Raw genomic sequence first — 14252 nt, 5'->3', positions numbered from 1 at the left:
GACTCTACGGGATAGAAATTCTATATGAGAAAGCTTATCCTAAAAGAAATTGTGAAGTAATTTGCTTTTAGTTTTTACATACATGAACTCACCAGCCTTTTGACACTTGATTAGTGTATTTTTCATGTACATGAGTTCGGCTTCGGGATTTTGGCAAGTTTTTTTGTTTAGTGGATGCTATTAAATAAACTATATTTTTGGAGAACTTTTAAAACTATTTGAGACCGCGTGTATTAAGATTCATAAAGGATCAAACAACTATGTTGTGGTTGTGGTTTTACGTTTAAAACTTTAAATGTTTGTTTTAGTTAAGTTAATCGTCCAATAATAATTATTGCATCGTCCACTAAATGCTTATGGGTATCAACCTCCGTCACAGCTACGTTTGTATTTCCCCTGCGACGTTTTTGGGGTGACATAAACCATCAATATATTACCAAAAATCGAGATGTTACCAATTATCAACGATGATTTATCACATCCTCAGATAGTAAACGAATTTAGCCAAGAATCATAAGTGAAAACAAAAACAAAAAATCTCAAACAAAAATTAGTTCAAAACCGTAAACCTAACAAGTTGCAATTGACCCGATTCTTCGTCTTCAACCTTGAAACTTGAAACTTGTTTCTTGTTTCGTTAAGATTTCATCTACTGAAAATTGTTCCTTGATAATGCTCTTGTCATCCAGAAGTGACTAGAATCGTTTTGGGTCGAAACTCATGTTTATATAGTCAACATACATAATTTGGCTGACATACCATCATCTCGCATATCGCGAGACATCCACAGCTCCCCCCCCCCTCCCCATAGCGCGCCACGTGGGGCCGAATGAGACAAAATAGTCGTTGACAAGGAAGGTAAATATGGGAAATCATTAAGGGCTTTTTAGTAATTTTGTTGTTCTTCTCCCAAGCGTGTCGCAACCCATACCTAATCAATACCTCACGACGCGCCTAGCAAGGCTTTTACCACATTTTTGTCCTTTTTCATCCGGCTTCTCTTGTGTGTTCATTTATTCACCGTTTTAGCTTCAAATGCACACATATACCTGTCAAAACACAAACTAATAAAATACAAATGACCAAAACCAACTGAAAAACTATCGAAATAGCATATAAAATACATAGGAAAAGTAGTCTGTTTTACAACATCAGAATACCGAAGTTAGTCGCACCATTATGTTGTAATAGGGAGGAGTTTTACTTAGAGGAAACTCATTACAACAAAGTTAGACACGCCTTGTAATTTTAAATGCACCATTGATATAGGTTTAAACATACTCAGGCCCATAGTGCGTTACACCTTATAAACATGAATGATTTAAATTCATATAAGTATATAACAATATTATGCAAAAAATGTATAAAGCTTGAAAGTTTGCATCTAACTAAACAACTATTTTATATTTAAAATAACTAGATATACATTTCTTAAATTTTGTGACACCTTTTAATATACTTGGAAATTCTAGTTACCATTTACAAAATTACAAACCTAATATCAATCTAATTCTATATCACCTTCCTAATAAAGAGTTAGGAAATTGTGAGCTAAATAGATAGAAATAGTGGGAGACACACATACCACCAATCCCTCATGACTAATGTTAACATAGACTAGTCATAGACATCATGCAATTTCTTGGAACTTATCTAAGTCAACTCGAAAGACTAAGAAGACATGAAAGACTTTCCGGTTTGCGTGTATATATGGCCGATGCACAACCACACGCGTTAATATAATCCGCTTAAAATAGGTAATATATCCCTAAGAAAACGGACGACTATAGAACTATATTGACTCTGACCGGTTTGCCAACTAATATAACTCGGTTAATAGATAGAACAAAGATAGACGAGGTAGGAAAATTGTGAAATTAAAAAAAAATGATAAAAATTGCCAGAACATGATCAGAAAAAAAAAATAAATAAATGATAGAATAATAAATAAAAATTAAAAGTTATATGGTCGTAAAATTTAAAAAAAAAAATGGTCCGAAAACTAAAAAAATAAATAAATAAACAAGCGTTATCATCAAAACGCTGTTGGAAAGGTTTTCCAACCTTTTTCCAACGCATTTTTTACCCAAATCTTCGTAGAAACATGTCAGATTTCTAGTAATGGGTCCTAGCACAAGAAAACAATACATATATATGGCACAACTTCCAAGAACCAATGGGTGGAAGACCCAAGTCAACTGGAAAAGTACTGGGCACATAAGTCACCATTTCCCATATTTGTGTGTGGCCCATGGCGGCTGCTAAATTTGGGTGAGAGCTAGAACGACTTGGCATGCAAGAAAATAAGTCACCCATTCATTTCTACATTGTTTCTGGTCATTTGCCCAGAAATTGGTAATAAACTTCTCTGCACATTATATTAAGCCCATTTCATCTTCTACTTCTTTTTTTAAACTGGACACAAGCAAGAAACAAGTTTAAGAATCACGATTCGGTTTGGAGGTTTCAAGAAGCGGGTTTACAGATGAGTTCGATAGGTAAGTTCTCTAATTTTTGTCATTAGTTGACATTAATGTTTTTATTCATACTTGTTTATTCTAACCATATATACCATGAGGCTTGATAACCAAGTTAGATACAGGTTGCTGCTTAATAGAGCACCCAGGTTTATGCATTCCCATAAAAAAAATCAATAAAACACACCTCACTAAAGCTACTTCTAAAATCCATGTATTGTCCACTTTGTGGGACTTGGACCTGCAACACTTTGGTGGGATAAACACTTGGTGCCACTAGGCCAAGAGGCCATCACTTTAATTAGTTAGGGTGCCTGATAGCTCATAGGTACTAAGTGGTTAATTCACAATTACTTGCTGAATCGAAGGTTTTTATGAAGCCACTGTGATTTGCAATATGTTTTTATCAACTGGGGTAAATCTAGAGACAATGCAAGTAACTTGTGTTTTTGTTTAGGCTTCTTCTTAATTGATATCCATTTCTCGCTAATCAAGAGCCGGGTAGTAACTAGGAGGCGTAATCAACGCATCTAACATATCTAGAATTATGCAAGATTTCCAAGATTGATCATTAGACATGTGAACACTTTAATAAGCTAAGCTAGAACCAACCATTGCAACTATAACTAGACATAAGAAGTAAGAGAGGATTCTGGGAATAGAAAAAATCCTTTTTTTTCATTTAAATGGAAATGAATTTCTTGAATTAACTCACTCCTTGTTTGTGGTCTAAATGGATATGTATTTGACTAGTAGGCATTGCTGTTTATGCTTCTCATATTACTACTAATAATCATGGTTATATATGTTTATCTTATAAATGTAACTTGTTTCAATTCCAGCAATAGGTTTGCTTGCCCTTGGAGATCACAAGAAGCTACTAGAGATGATACCGGATCATGTGAAGAAGACATGGAACGAGTGGGCTCTTGAGGGGTTGGTTTTGATCAGCATTGCTTCACAAATTGTCTTATTTCTACTAGGCAACCTTAGAAAGCACAATCCGCGAACAAGAATACGAATTTCCCTCTGGTGTGCCTACTTACTGGCATATGCAGTTGCATCAGGAGCTCTTAGCATCATCACTCGAAGCGCCTTAGACGTTTGCAACACATCTCGCCCAATATCAAAATACGAAAAGCTAAACACAAATGAGCTCATGTCTTTTTGGGCACCCTTTCTACTTCTTCACCTTGGTGGTCCAGACACCATTACCGCCTACTCGTTAGAAGATAATGAACTTTGGTTAAGACACCTGGCAGAAGTCGGTTTTCAATCAGGAGTCGCAATCTCTATACTCTTGTTGTCGTGGCCGGGCTGTTCTGATCTCCCATTGCTAAGCATATTGGTTTACATAGCCGGTTTCATCAAGTGTTTTGAGCGTATTCGTGCTCTACGCCTAGCAAACACCGAGAATCTTCGAGATTCAATGCTTGGTTCTCCTGACCCTGGTCCCAATTATCCCAAATTTGTGGAGGACTACCGCTTGAAAAAACCACAGGGGTTTAATTTGAGCGTTGAGGAAGTCCCCGAATCCCAGTATCCGGAAAACGATACGTATCCTGAAGTTCGGGGTGGTGTAATATCAGAAGCTTATGCTCTTTTCCAAACATTCAAACGGATTTTCGTTGATCTCATACTCACATTTGAAGATAAAGCTAAAAGCCAGTCCTACTTTCGCCAGCTTAAATTTAGAGACGCTTTCTTAGCAATCGAGATTGAGCTCGGATTTGCATATGATATGCTTTACACCAAGGCTAATGTCGTGTACACCTTTGTCGGGCTAGTAGTTCGTGTTACTAGTGTTTTCATCCTTCTTATGGTACTTGTTGGCTTTTGTTTTCTCTGTGATGCGGATGAATACAGAGTCGTCGACATTGCCATTACTTATCTATTATTTGGAACAGCAGTAACAATGGAAATCTTTGCTGTTATTACCATGCTACGTTCGGACTGGACAGATGTTTGGCTGAGCCAGCATAAATACTCGCGCAGCGTCCTTAAACTTCAATTTTTAAAGCAACCAAGAAAACGGCGATGGTGTGGTTCCATCGCGCAGTTAGAACTACTAAGTGTCGCGCTAGAAGAAAAGCCTGCTAGGCTTTTAACAATTCAGAAGTACCTTGAGATAGATAAGTATCGTGTAAAGCATCGTTACAAGACGTATAGTCAAGTTTCTAACAGCTTGAAAGATCTAATTTACAACCAATTTCAAGAGTTCATGAGTGATGGTAGCTCGGATCCAAAAGCATTATGTAGTCACAAAGGTAGTTTTTCGCTCCGTAAGAATGAATGTGACGATCTGCTATGGAGTATTACTGAAGTGGAATTTGATCAAATCATTATCTTATGGCACATTGCTACCACTCTATGCTATTACTCAGAAGAGCTTGACAATCAGGGGGACATTAATGTGTGTCGTGAGGAAAGCAAGCATATATCGGATTACATGTTGTATCTTCTTGTGTCATATCCTGTTATGTTGCCGATAGGTATTGGCATGATCAGGTACCGCGACACTTGTGCTGAAGCCACGCGCTACTTTAAAGAAAGCAGTCCTATTACTGATAAAGTTGTAGCATGTAAAAAGTTGCTTGAAGTTTATTGTCCTGAGGTTTTGCCTAGTAAGGTGAAGGGGGACCGGAGCAAATCTGCACTTTTCGATGGTTGCAGGCTTGCGTCAACTTTGAAAGAAATGGGAAAAACTAAAGACATGTGGAAAGTCATGAGTCAAGTATGGATAGAGATTCTAGCGTATGCTGCTACTCACTGCAGAGGGTTACAACATGAACAACAACTTCGGAAAGGGGGCGAGTTTCTGACTCATGTTTGGCTTCTGATGGCGCATTTGGGTATCACCGAGCAGTTCCAAGTATCACAAGGCCATGCTAGAGCTAAATTAGTTAGATCATAAACAGCTAAACACCACATTCTTTATTATTTATGTTAATTTTGAAGAAAATAAAGCATTTTCTTACTGTTAAGTGTTAGGTTTGTTATATCAGTATATATTCAAAGCATGTCTTTTAACAGGATTTTTTTCTCATAACATGTAAAAATAGCAAATATATTAAACATCCTCTAAGAAACATATAATTTAATAAATCAATCAAAGAATTACTATGAATTTAAAACTCTAACTCTAAATTATGTACTAGTTCATAACTTTCATAAAAAAAATGCATACATCTTTAAGTTTAGTTTACTTGTCCATTGGAGGGTGGGCACAGGCCCACCGTCCGCCCATAGCTATAGGGTTATACATCCATTATATTATGATTCATATTTGAATTGGGAAAACAAATGACTTACCTCTATTGTGGTGGGCCTTAAACAAATATTAAATTAGTTCAGCTGCAACAAATGGTTTGTCAAGGCTGGATGGACAAGACAAGTGGCTCTAGAGAACAAGAGGAATGGATGAAATTGCAACAAGTAGTCGATGGTTTGTCAAGGCTGGATGGACAAGACAAGTGGGTGTGGTCTCTTGACTCGGGTGGAGACTTCTCAGTTGCATCATGCCGGGAGGCTTTAAGCAAACAGACAACCTTGTTTTTTCCATATGAACGGGTTAAATGGGTACCAAAGAAGATTAATATCTTTGCGCGGAGGGCTGAACAGGATCGTCTTGCTACACTGAAGAACTTACAAAAGAGGAACTTGCTACATGGGTCAAGTATGTGTCGTTTGTGCGGCGACATAGAGGAAGATGCAAATCATATACTTACGGAGTGCGTCGTGGCGGCTTTAACATGGCAAAGGATCAGTATATATAGTATATATGGATGAAAATCCCACCGATTTATGCGTTCAATTTTCGTGATCTCATTCAGATGTATAAAAATGTCAATAGGCCGGAACAAAAAAAGAGACTGGTACAAACGGTTGTGCTGACTACATGTTGGGTTGTATGGAAAGCTTGGAACTATGTGATTTTCAATGGCAAAAGATTTTCGGTGGATGGAATATTCGGGGAAATACAATCTTTGGCATTCATATGGGTTAAACATAGATCGAAGGGAATGCAAGTCGATTAAGAGAAGTGGGTGAATTTCAATATATAGGATATACAAAAAATTTGTGGGTGTGTGGTTTTAGGCTCGGTAATCTATTTCTTCTGTTTTGAAAGTAATATATGGGTGAGGAATAGTGGTGATGACTGCATGTATGCTAATCTCTCACTCGTATCTTTCGGTCAGTAACAATTTTTGGTGATAATTAATGAAGTATTTTTTGTTGTTCAAAAAAAAAAAAATTGTTTTCCCAATTCAACGTCATGTGGATTGTCACAACATTAGAAACCCCCAAAAAAACGTCAGTCAATGCAATCATTAAATACAATCATTAAATATTAACCTTATTCATCTATAAGGGACATATTTTCTGTTTTTAAGAGCCTCTATTACATATTGCCCAAACTATAAAATTAATTGCATATTTTCTCTTTTCTTGAGAAATCATCGGTTTACCCTTTTTGTAATTCATTCTTTGACTTAAGACTATGGGGTGTGGAGGAGCTTGGGTTGCAGGCATTGCTCGACACGTTGCAGATGTGGGCTCCATCAGTCCACACTCAAAAATGTGGGGTGTGGAAGGGGCGTGGTCAGGCCGGTATTGGGGTGCCATGTGTCATTCATTTTATTGTTGTTTACAATTTATATAAAAAACACAATTTATATTAAAAGTATATTACATTAATTTAAAAAAAATTACATAAGACAACCCTAAAAAATAAAAACATACTTATTAAATCCTAAAAAAACTACTTATTAAATCGTAAAAAATAAAAAAAACTACAGAGTACGATAAATATTAAAGTGGGCAACTGATGCAGGCCCAAGTGTGGAGGAGCGGGCTATCTTGTATTTGGGCATTTTGTTTTTGGGCTTCTGTTTGGCCCGTTGTCTTTTTTAGGCCCATTTCGAATTCCTGTTCCTATTTATATGTTTCTCTAGTAATTGGAGAGTTCAGACTTGAATTTTGAATTAACTCATTTTTCTCTTCAAATTTTGTGCCCTTTGGGTGGAATCTTGGGGGTTGGGGAAGAACTACACGGGTATTCGTAGAATCAACGTGTTTGATCTTCATTTTTCATAACACACGCTACATCAGCAACCCACTTAAAATCCGTATTCCCATCGTGCTTGTACTCGATCTTTGCGATTTCGAGTTGATCGTCGTGGGTCAAGTCGCCAGCAAGGATATGGTCGAAGCAAGTTTTAAAGCGATCCAACTTCGGTTTGAGCGTCATTTGTGTTGGCACGCGTTTAAGTTGTGACGCATGTTGCCGACGTGTTGTTGGTATTGTTGAAACACTCGACTCCAATACGCTGTTTGACCGCGTTGTAGAGTACGTTGGGCATCGACAATCGATGTAACAAGTGCGATTTCTTCCTCTTCAGTCCAATTCACCATGTTTATCTTCGTTTTTTTTTCTTTTTTTTTTGTGTGGGTGAAGAAAATTGGGAGTATATGGTTTGTGGTGTAGCCGGCGTTAAACTCCCTTCATCAAACGTCGGCAATATCAAATAAGTACCCGATTAGGTCAAGCGGAACATTCACCGGCTTCAGCAAAGCCGCCGGTGAATCGATGTCGGTGAGCGGAGATCTCGGATGTACACGTCAGCAACGAATTGCATAGAATCTCGTAAGATGTCGTGTAAGCACATCTATCAATTCGATTGTGACAAATGGCAAATAACCGGTGATTCTGTACAAACTAATCACTATTTTATTTACATAATCTCATGCATTTAGCGTAATTTAATTACGTAACTGTGTCGTTTATTAGATAAAAGTGTTAGGACAAGAAAACAATGCTAAAACATATGTTGGTTTTCGTCGTATTTCGAAACCAATCAAACAATGTCCTAAAAGTGTTGGTAGAAAGTGTTGTGCGCACTATTCATAGTTACACTATTCATGCCAGCAAACATTGAAAACAAAACCAAACAATGAAAAACGACACACGAATAACATAACTGAGTCCATTTACATATGAAAACACTAATAAGAAAACATATCTTGCAAAATCTAGGACTTTCCGGTACAACGCCCTAAATACTAAAACGTCCGTTTCGCTAAAAATAAGACATTTTTAACTCGTTCGTATTAATAATAAGCATTTCTAGAACTTCGAAATTATGACAATTGATGACATATAAACTAAAACACATTGGGAATAACATTGTAGTGTCCGAAATAACAAGCTTCCGGTATTATATCGCTATACACTTAACTAGTCCGTTATCGACCCGAAAAACTAGTAAGCGGTATTTTCGCCACAAAACAACCAAACGAAGAAGCTAGCGAACTAGTTAAGCCTATTTTGGGACTCAGAATCACTTCACGCATCGCTTGATGGTGGAATAACAACTTGCGACAAAGTTCCGTCGGTACGCCGCAAAAGTGTCGTAAGTTCGCCAACGACCAAATGGAAGGCATCTAAAGCGTCGAAATGCAATTTCTACTAGTTTACTAAACTAATTAAGGTCATTTGACAACTGAATCCCTAATTACCCCCTAATGGTGTACTTAAACACCTAATCACCATACTTAACATAATGACCAAAATATCTTGATTTTTAATAAGTTTTATAAAAAAAATCACATAATATACCCCCCAGACGGTTTCAAGTGGATCCCACCCCACTTGATTTGGTTGAAATTTTAGAAGATCTTAGGTATGGTGGGAGGGTGAAAGACTTGAATTTGAGCCATCCCTTTTTAATTACCATCTTATCATAAACATCACATACCATTCCACAACTTTTGCAACACTTTTCAAAACTTCAAATACCTTCATCTTGGTCCTCTTGATCTCGGCCCAAAGGAGACACCCAAACACCACCCTAAACTACCACTAATCACCTCATTTTACTCACTTTCAAGGCTTTTCAAGATCATATACACATGGGTAAAACATGGAACATCATTAGGAGTGTTGGTGCACTGAATGTCTGTTGACTACGTTTGTATTGAGTCTTAGGTCTAGATAGGTTGTACGGAGTCGAAAAACAGGATTTAAGATGTTAGAGGTGATTTCGCTCATAATGACATAGGTGTAATTTGAAGCGAAATCATGTAGTTGCTATTTCGCTCCAGTGTACATAGAAAGTAGGGGGTTTCGCTCTTAGGTACCTGGTGATTTCGCTTATACGGACACATGGTGATTTCGCTCATGTTGTTTGGAGCGAAATCAGGCTTACTATAAATACCTATCATGTGTTCTCATTTGTAACCATTGGAGCGAAATCAGGTCATGCTATAGGTGTCGAAACTCTGTCAAAATCTACTCAGAAAGCATTAATAGAGAAGGAAATTGAAAGGAAAAACTGTTGTTACTTTGTTTACACTGATTCCGCCTTTGTACGCAAAGATGAACTGCCTTAACTGACTTTTTCGGGTCATAGAATGGTCCAACAAGTGGTATCAGAGCTCAGGACGAGGAGTTCATACAACTACAGCTTGATTCTACCAAATTCTCTTACTTCTACTCACTTCTTCTCAAACTTTTCTGATTTGAACTGGTTCCTACGGTTGAAATGGACTGAATTTCGAGTATAACGTGTAAAACATAGAAATAACAAACCCTAGAAAGAATCAGGTTAAAATTCGGACTAAAAATGGTAAAAATTAACTAAAAACCTGATTTCGCTTTTACGGACATCGAAGGGGTTTCGCTTGAAACTGCTGATTTCTCTCAAAAGTTACTCTAATTTCGCTCATAGGGACACAAATTGCTGATTTCGCTCGTGTGACATCTGATTTCGCTCGAGTGTACATCTGATTTCGCTCGAGTGTACATCTGATTTCGCTCGAAGTGCACTCTGTTGATTTCGCTCATAGGTGATTTCGCTCGAAATCACTGTTTTTCAAAATTTCAAAAATTTTTCTAAGTGTTTGCTGATTTTTCAGGTACATTCAAGATGTATGACATTTTCTTGAACATGTTTAGCGACATGTACGCATTTGCTGGAAATTCGGGAGATGATACATCTACAAGCAACAACAATGAGAACCCGCCAAACGCCAAGAAGAAATTATCGGATGCTTTGGAGGTTGAAAGTGCTTTCGGAACTTACAACAAACCACCGAAGTTGATGGCTATCGAGGAGTATAGTTGGTGGGCAAAGAAATTCGAAGATTGGTTGATGGCTTTTGCGTTTCTGAGCTGGAAGAGTCTCAAAAATGCATACGATAATGGAGGCAAAGAGGGTGAAACTTTATCAACATCTGATGAGATAGAGTCGTTTGTTGCTGAGCAGAAATGTGTTGCGCTGTTGTTTCAATCTGTTCGTGAAGATATAATCTCTCTGATCGAATACTCTAGTGCAAAAGATCTCTGGGAAAAGTTGAAAAACAAATGTTTAGGAAGTAAAGAAATTGTGAAAAAACAAAAGGAAACTGCTTAAAAAGGAGTTTGAACTGTTTGGGTGTTTAAAGAATGAGTCAGTCTGTAAAACAATTGAGTGGTTTGGGCATCTAAAACTGGAACTAGCGAGACATGAAATTTCTTATTCTCAAGATGAGCTAGTTGATAAGCTGTTTGATTCATTACCGGATGAAATGGATTGGCAGTACTATGCATTGATGCTGAAGAATACGATCAAGCCTACAGATCTTACTGTGGATTTGTTGATTGAGAGACTTGAAAGTCATGAGCTGGAGCTTAAGAAGACACACAAAGTCAATCACTCATCGTACCAGCAGAACTTGGATCTGTATTATCCAAAGAGCATGATGCCAAAGAACAATTCTCCTAAAACTGCATTTTCTGCTGAGAATGTCTCCACAACGAACAAAGAAAGTCAAAGCAATGAATATCACAGTGGTTATCACAGTGGATCTTCATCAAATTCAAACCAGTTTGAGGCAAAGAACTTGTTTCACTGTAACATCGCTATAGACATGAAGAATGCTCAGAATTTTAGCGAGGAGTCGGCCGAGCAGCAGATGGTTTTCCTAGCATCAGTATTGGAATCATATGAAAGCCTTGTAGCTGGGAAGATTGGCAACACCAACCTAACAAAAGAGGACTATGATCAAATAGATCCTGAAGAAATGGAACTGTTTGACATAAGGTGGTGCATGGCCAGTGCTGTTCGTCGAGCACAATGCTTCATGGAAATGACCGGCAGAAAGTCAATTGGTGGACCAACTACCAAGTTGGGGTTTGACAAGTCCAAGGTGACATGCTTCAAGTGTAAGCAAAAAGGTCACTTCAAGCGTGAATGTAGAAATGCATATGCTGATGAGTCTGAGAACCCGTCCAGGGAAGATTACTACAAGAAGGCGATATATCATCAAAACAAATCGGAGCCGCCAAGAATGAAGCAGATTGAAGAGAACAAAGAGAAATATAGAGCTCTTGCGGTCATTTATGATGATGAGGGTTATGACTGGAGTGAACTGCTACCGGAGGAAGATGCGGTTGGTTACGCTTTCATGGCAAAGAATGAACCTGTTCCGTGGAAAGACAACAGAACTGAAGAACAGAAGTATAATTACAGAAGGTTGTTGGCCACAAACAGAATGATCAGAATATCTGGTATCTTTTCGGAGGCAAAAAGAGCAAATAGATGGGATCCAGACAAGGAGTGTTATCTTGATCCATATGGAAACATTGCTATTGATCATAACACCCTTGATTTCGAGGCCATAATCAAAGAGTTAAAAGATGATGATGATTACTGGCAGAATAAATGGTGGGCAACTGGAGACGAGAAAGAGAAAGAAGAGAAAGAGAAGAAGGAAAAAGAAGAGATAGAGAAGTCAAAGAAGGTTGATACTGGGATCATTGACACTACTCAGGAGTTGACTGCTGAAAATCTCGGAAAGATGGCTGACAAGGTGCTGGCAGCTAAGGCGATTGAGGTAGATTCTAAATCCATCTCTGAGTCTAAAAGCCAGGTCAGTTCAAACACGTCAACGACTGAATCAGGTAAGAAAGTTAATGGGGATGTTGATTGCAAAAATTGCATCAAAGAATGCAAATTTTGTAATATGATCATGTACCTCAACGGAAAGAAGATTGATGATCTGACAGCTAAGGTCAGAAGCGTTGAGAATCAAATTCTTGATCGTGACAAGATGATTAAAGCTTCAACTGAATGGATAAAAGAATTAACTAACAAAATTGAAAATGATAAAACTGATCATGAGAGGATTAGACAAGAAAATGAAAAGTTAGTTCTTGGAAACCGTCAAATTACTGAAAAATTTGAGAAGCTTAAAAGCACAATGAAAGATAATGATGATCGAAATGGTAAAACTTATAAAGAAAATGTTCAACTGAAAACTGTGCTTAGATTAAAAGAAGAATCAATCAACCAACAACTGGATGAAATCGCTAAATTGAAACTTAAACTTCAAGAGGCTGAAATTGAAAATGAGCGAATCCAGTTGAAGCTTAACAGTTACAACTCTGCAAGCTTTGTTTTGCAACACACTATTCCAAAACCAATCGGGAAAAATAAAGCAGGCGAAGATGTTTATTCTGATGGAACTGAGGTGGGTTTTCATAGAGTTCCACCTCCGATTCTGGAAAATTATACGAAAAAGCAATCTGGGTTGGTTGAAATCGAGGAAGAAAATGAAGTAAAACTTCCGGAGAACATTGATGTTACTTTTACATCATCTGATGATAGTGTTCAGACAGAGATTGTTAAGAGCACAGCTGAAAGTGTTTTGATGTCTGATTCAGCTGAAGATGATGGATGTTTTCTGGACAAATACATTCCGAAACAAAAATCCAAAAACAACTTAAATGATGAACCTACTCTTGTCATGTACAAGATGTCGGGATCTGATAAGTTGTATTCGGATTCAGAGTTTCCCATTGAGAATGTGAATGTGAAAAAGTTAACAAATGTTTTCAAGTTAGTCGAAGTTGATTTGTCAGAAGTGAACAGTTTGAGTCAAACAAAGAGACAAATGAATTTTGAAAAAGATAAATCATACTAAAAAAAATCTGTTGTTCCACCGCGTTTTTATAACAACAATCGAAACAATTGGTCGGGTGGTTATCAGGGTGGTAAGAATTATCAAAGAAGAAATGTTTAAAATAAGAGGTTTGTTGAAAAGAAAAAGTTTGTGAACAGTTCGAGTTCACTTGCTGATGAAGAGAAAGAAATATTTTCAAAATCGAATGAAGAATTCTTTGAGAAGAGAGCTTCATAGGCTCAGTCTGAAGGCACAAGTCGAGTGGTTGATACTCGAACATGCTTCAGATGTAATCAAGTTGGTCATATTGCACGAAAGTGTACCAACGTGAAGCCTAAGACTGAGACTGTGAAAATTCAAAAGAAGAAAGTTGACGAGAAGGGTAAAGCACCAATGGTTGTTGAGAAGAGGAGTGTGAAAAATGACAACACTAAAGTGAAAAATGAACCCGTAAAGAAAGTGGTAACTAAAAATGAAAAATTTTACAAACGGGTTGCGTTATCTCAACAAGTTTGGAAACCTAAAACTGAGAAAAAGATTTCACCTTCTGAGGATTCAATTCCGATTGATTATGATGAAAAATTTTCCACCTCTAAAGGCTGAAAACTTTAAAATTCAAATTGCGAGAGTTAAAAGTGTCAAGGTTACACCCAAGACTGATGAGGCTTGGGTGGACACAATGTTCGACTAAACAATTTGAATTGCCAGAGCTTCCTTGATCGCGAAGCATGAATCGGCATCTTTATTGAAGTGTTTGAATCATGTTGTTATATGTGCAGGATCTTCCGAGATTAGTCTCACGCTGGATTATGGACAGTGGAGCGTTTCGAC

At 37.5% G+C, this 14252-nt stretch overlaps 1 protein-coding gene across 1 annotated transcript; it reads left to right on the top strand.

Annotated features, from left to right (window-relative positions):
- The first annotated feature begins 2243 nt into the window (after nt 1-2243).
- Nucleotides 2244-5612, top strand: LOC110908177. Its single transcript, XM_022153075.2, has 2 exons — nt 2244-2498; nt 3320-5612. Exons 1-2 carry the CDS (start codon nt 2486-2488, stop codon nt 5389-5391), a joined length of 2085 nt encoding a protein of 694 aa, XP_022008767.1. The 5' UTR covers nt 2244-2485; the 3' UTR covers nt 5392-5612.
- The last annotated feature ends 8640 nt before the right edge of the window (nt 5613-14252 follow it).

The sequence above is a fragment of the Helianthus annuus genome, chromosome 14 (genome assembly GCF_002127325.2).
Source record: "Helianthus annuus cultivar XRQ/B chromosome 14, HanXRQr2.0-SUNRISE, whole genome shotgun sequence".
Classification (NCBI taxonomy): domain Eukaryota; kingdom Viridiplantae; phylum Streptophyta; class Magnoliopsida; order Asterales; family Asteraceae; genus Helianthus; species Helianthus annuus.
Note: the sequence above shows the minus strand (reverse complement) of the source record. Positions and strands in the feature narration are given on the sequence as shown.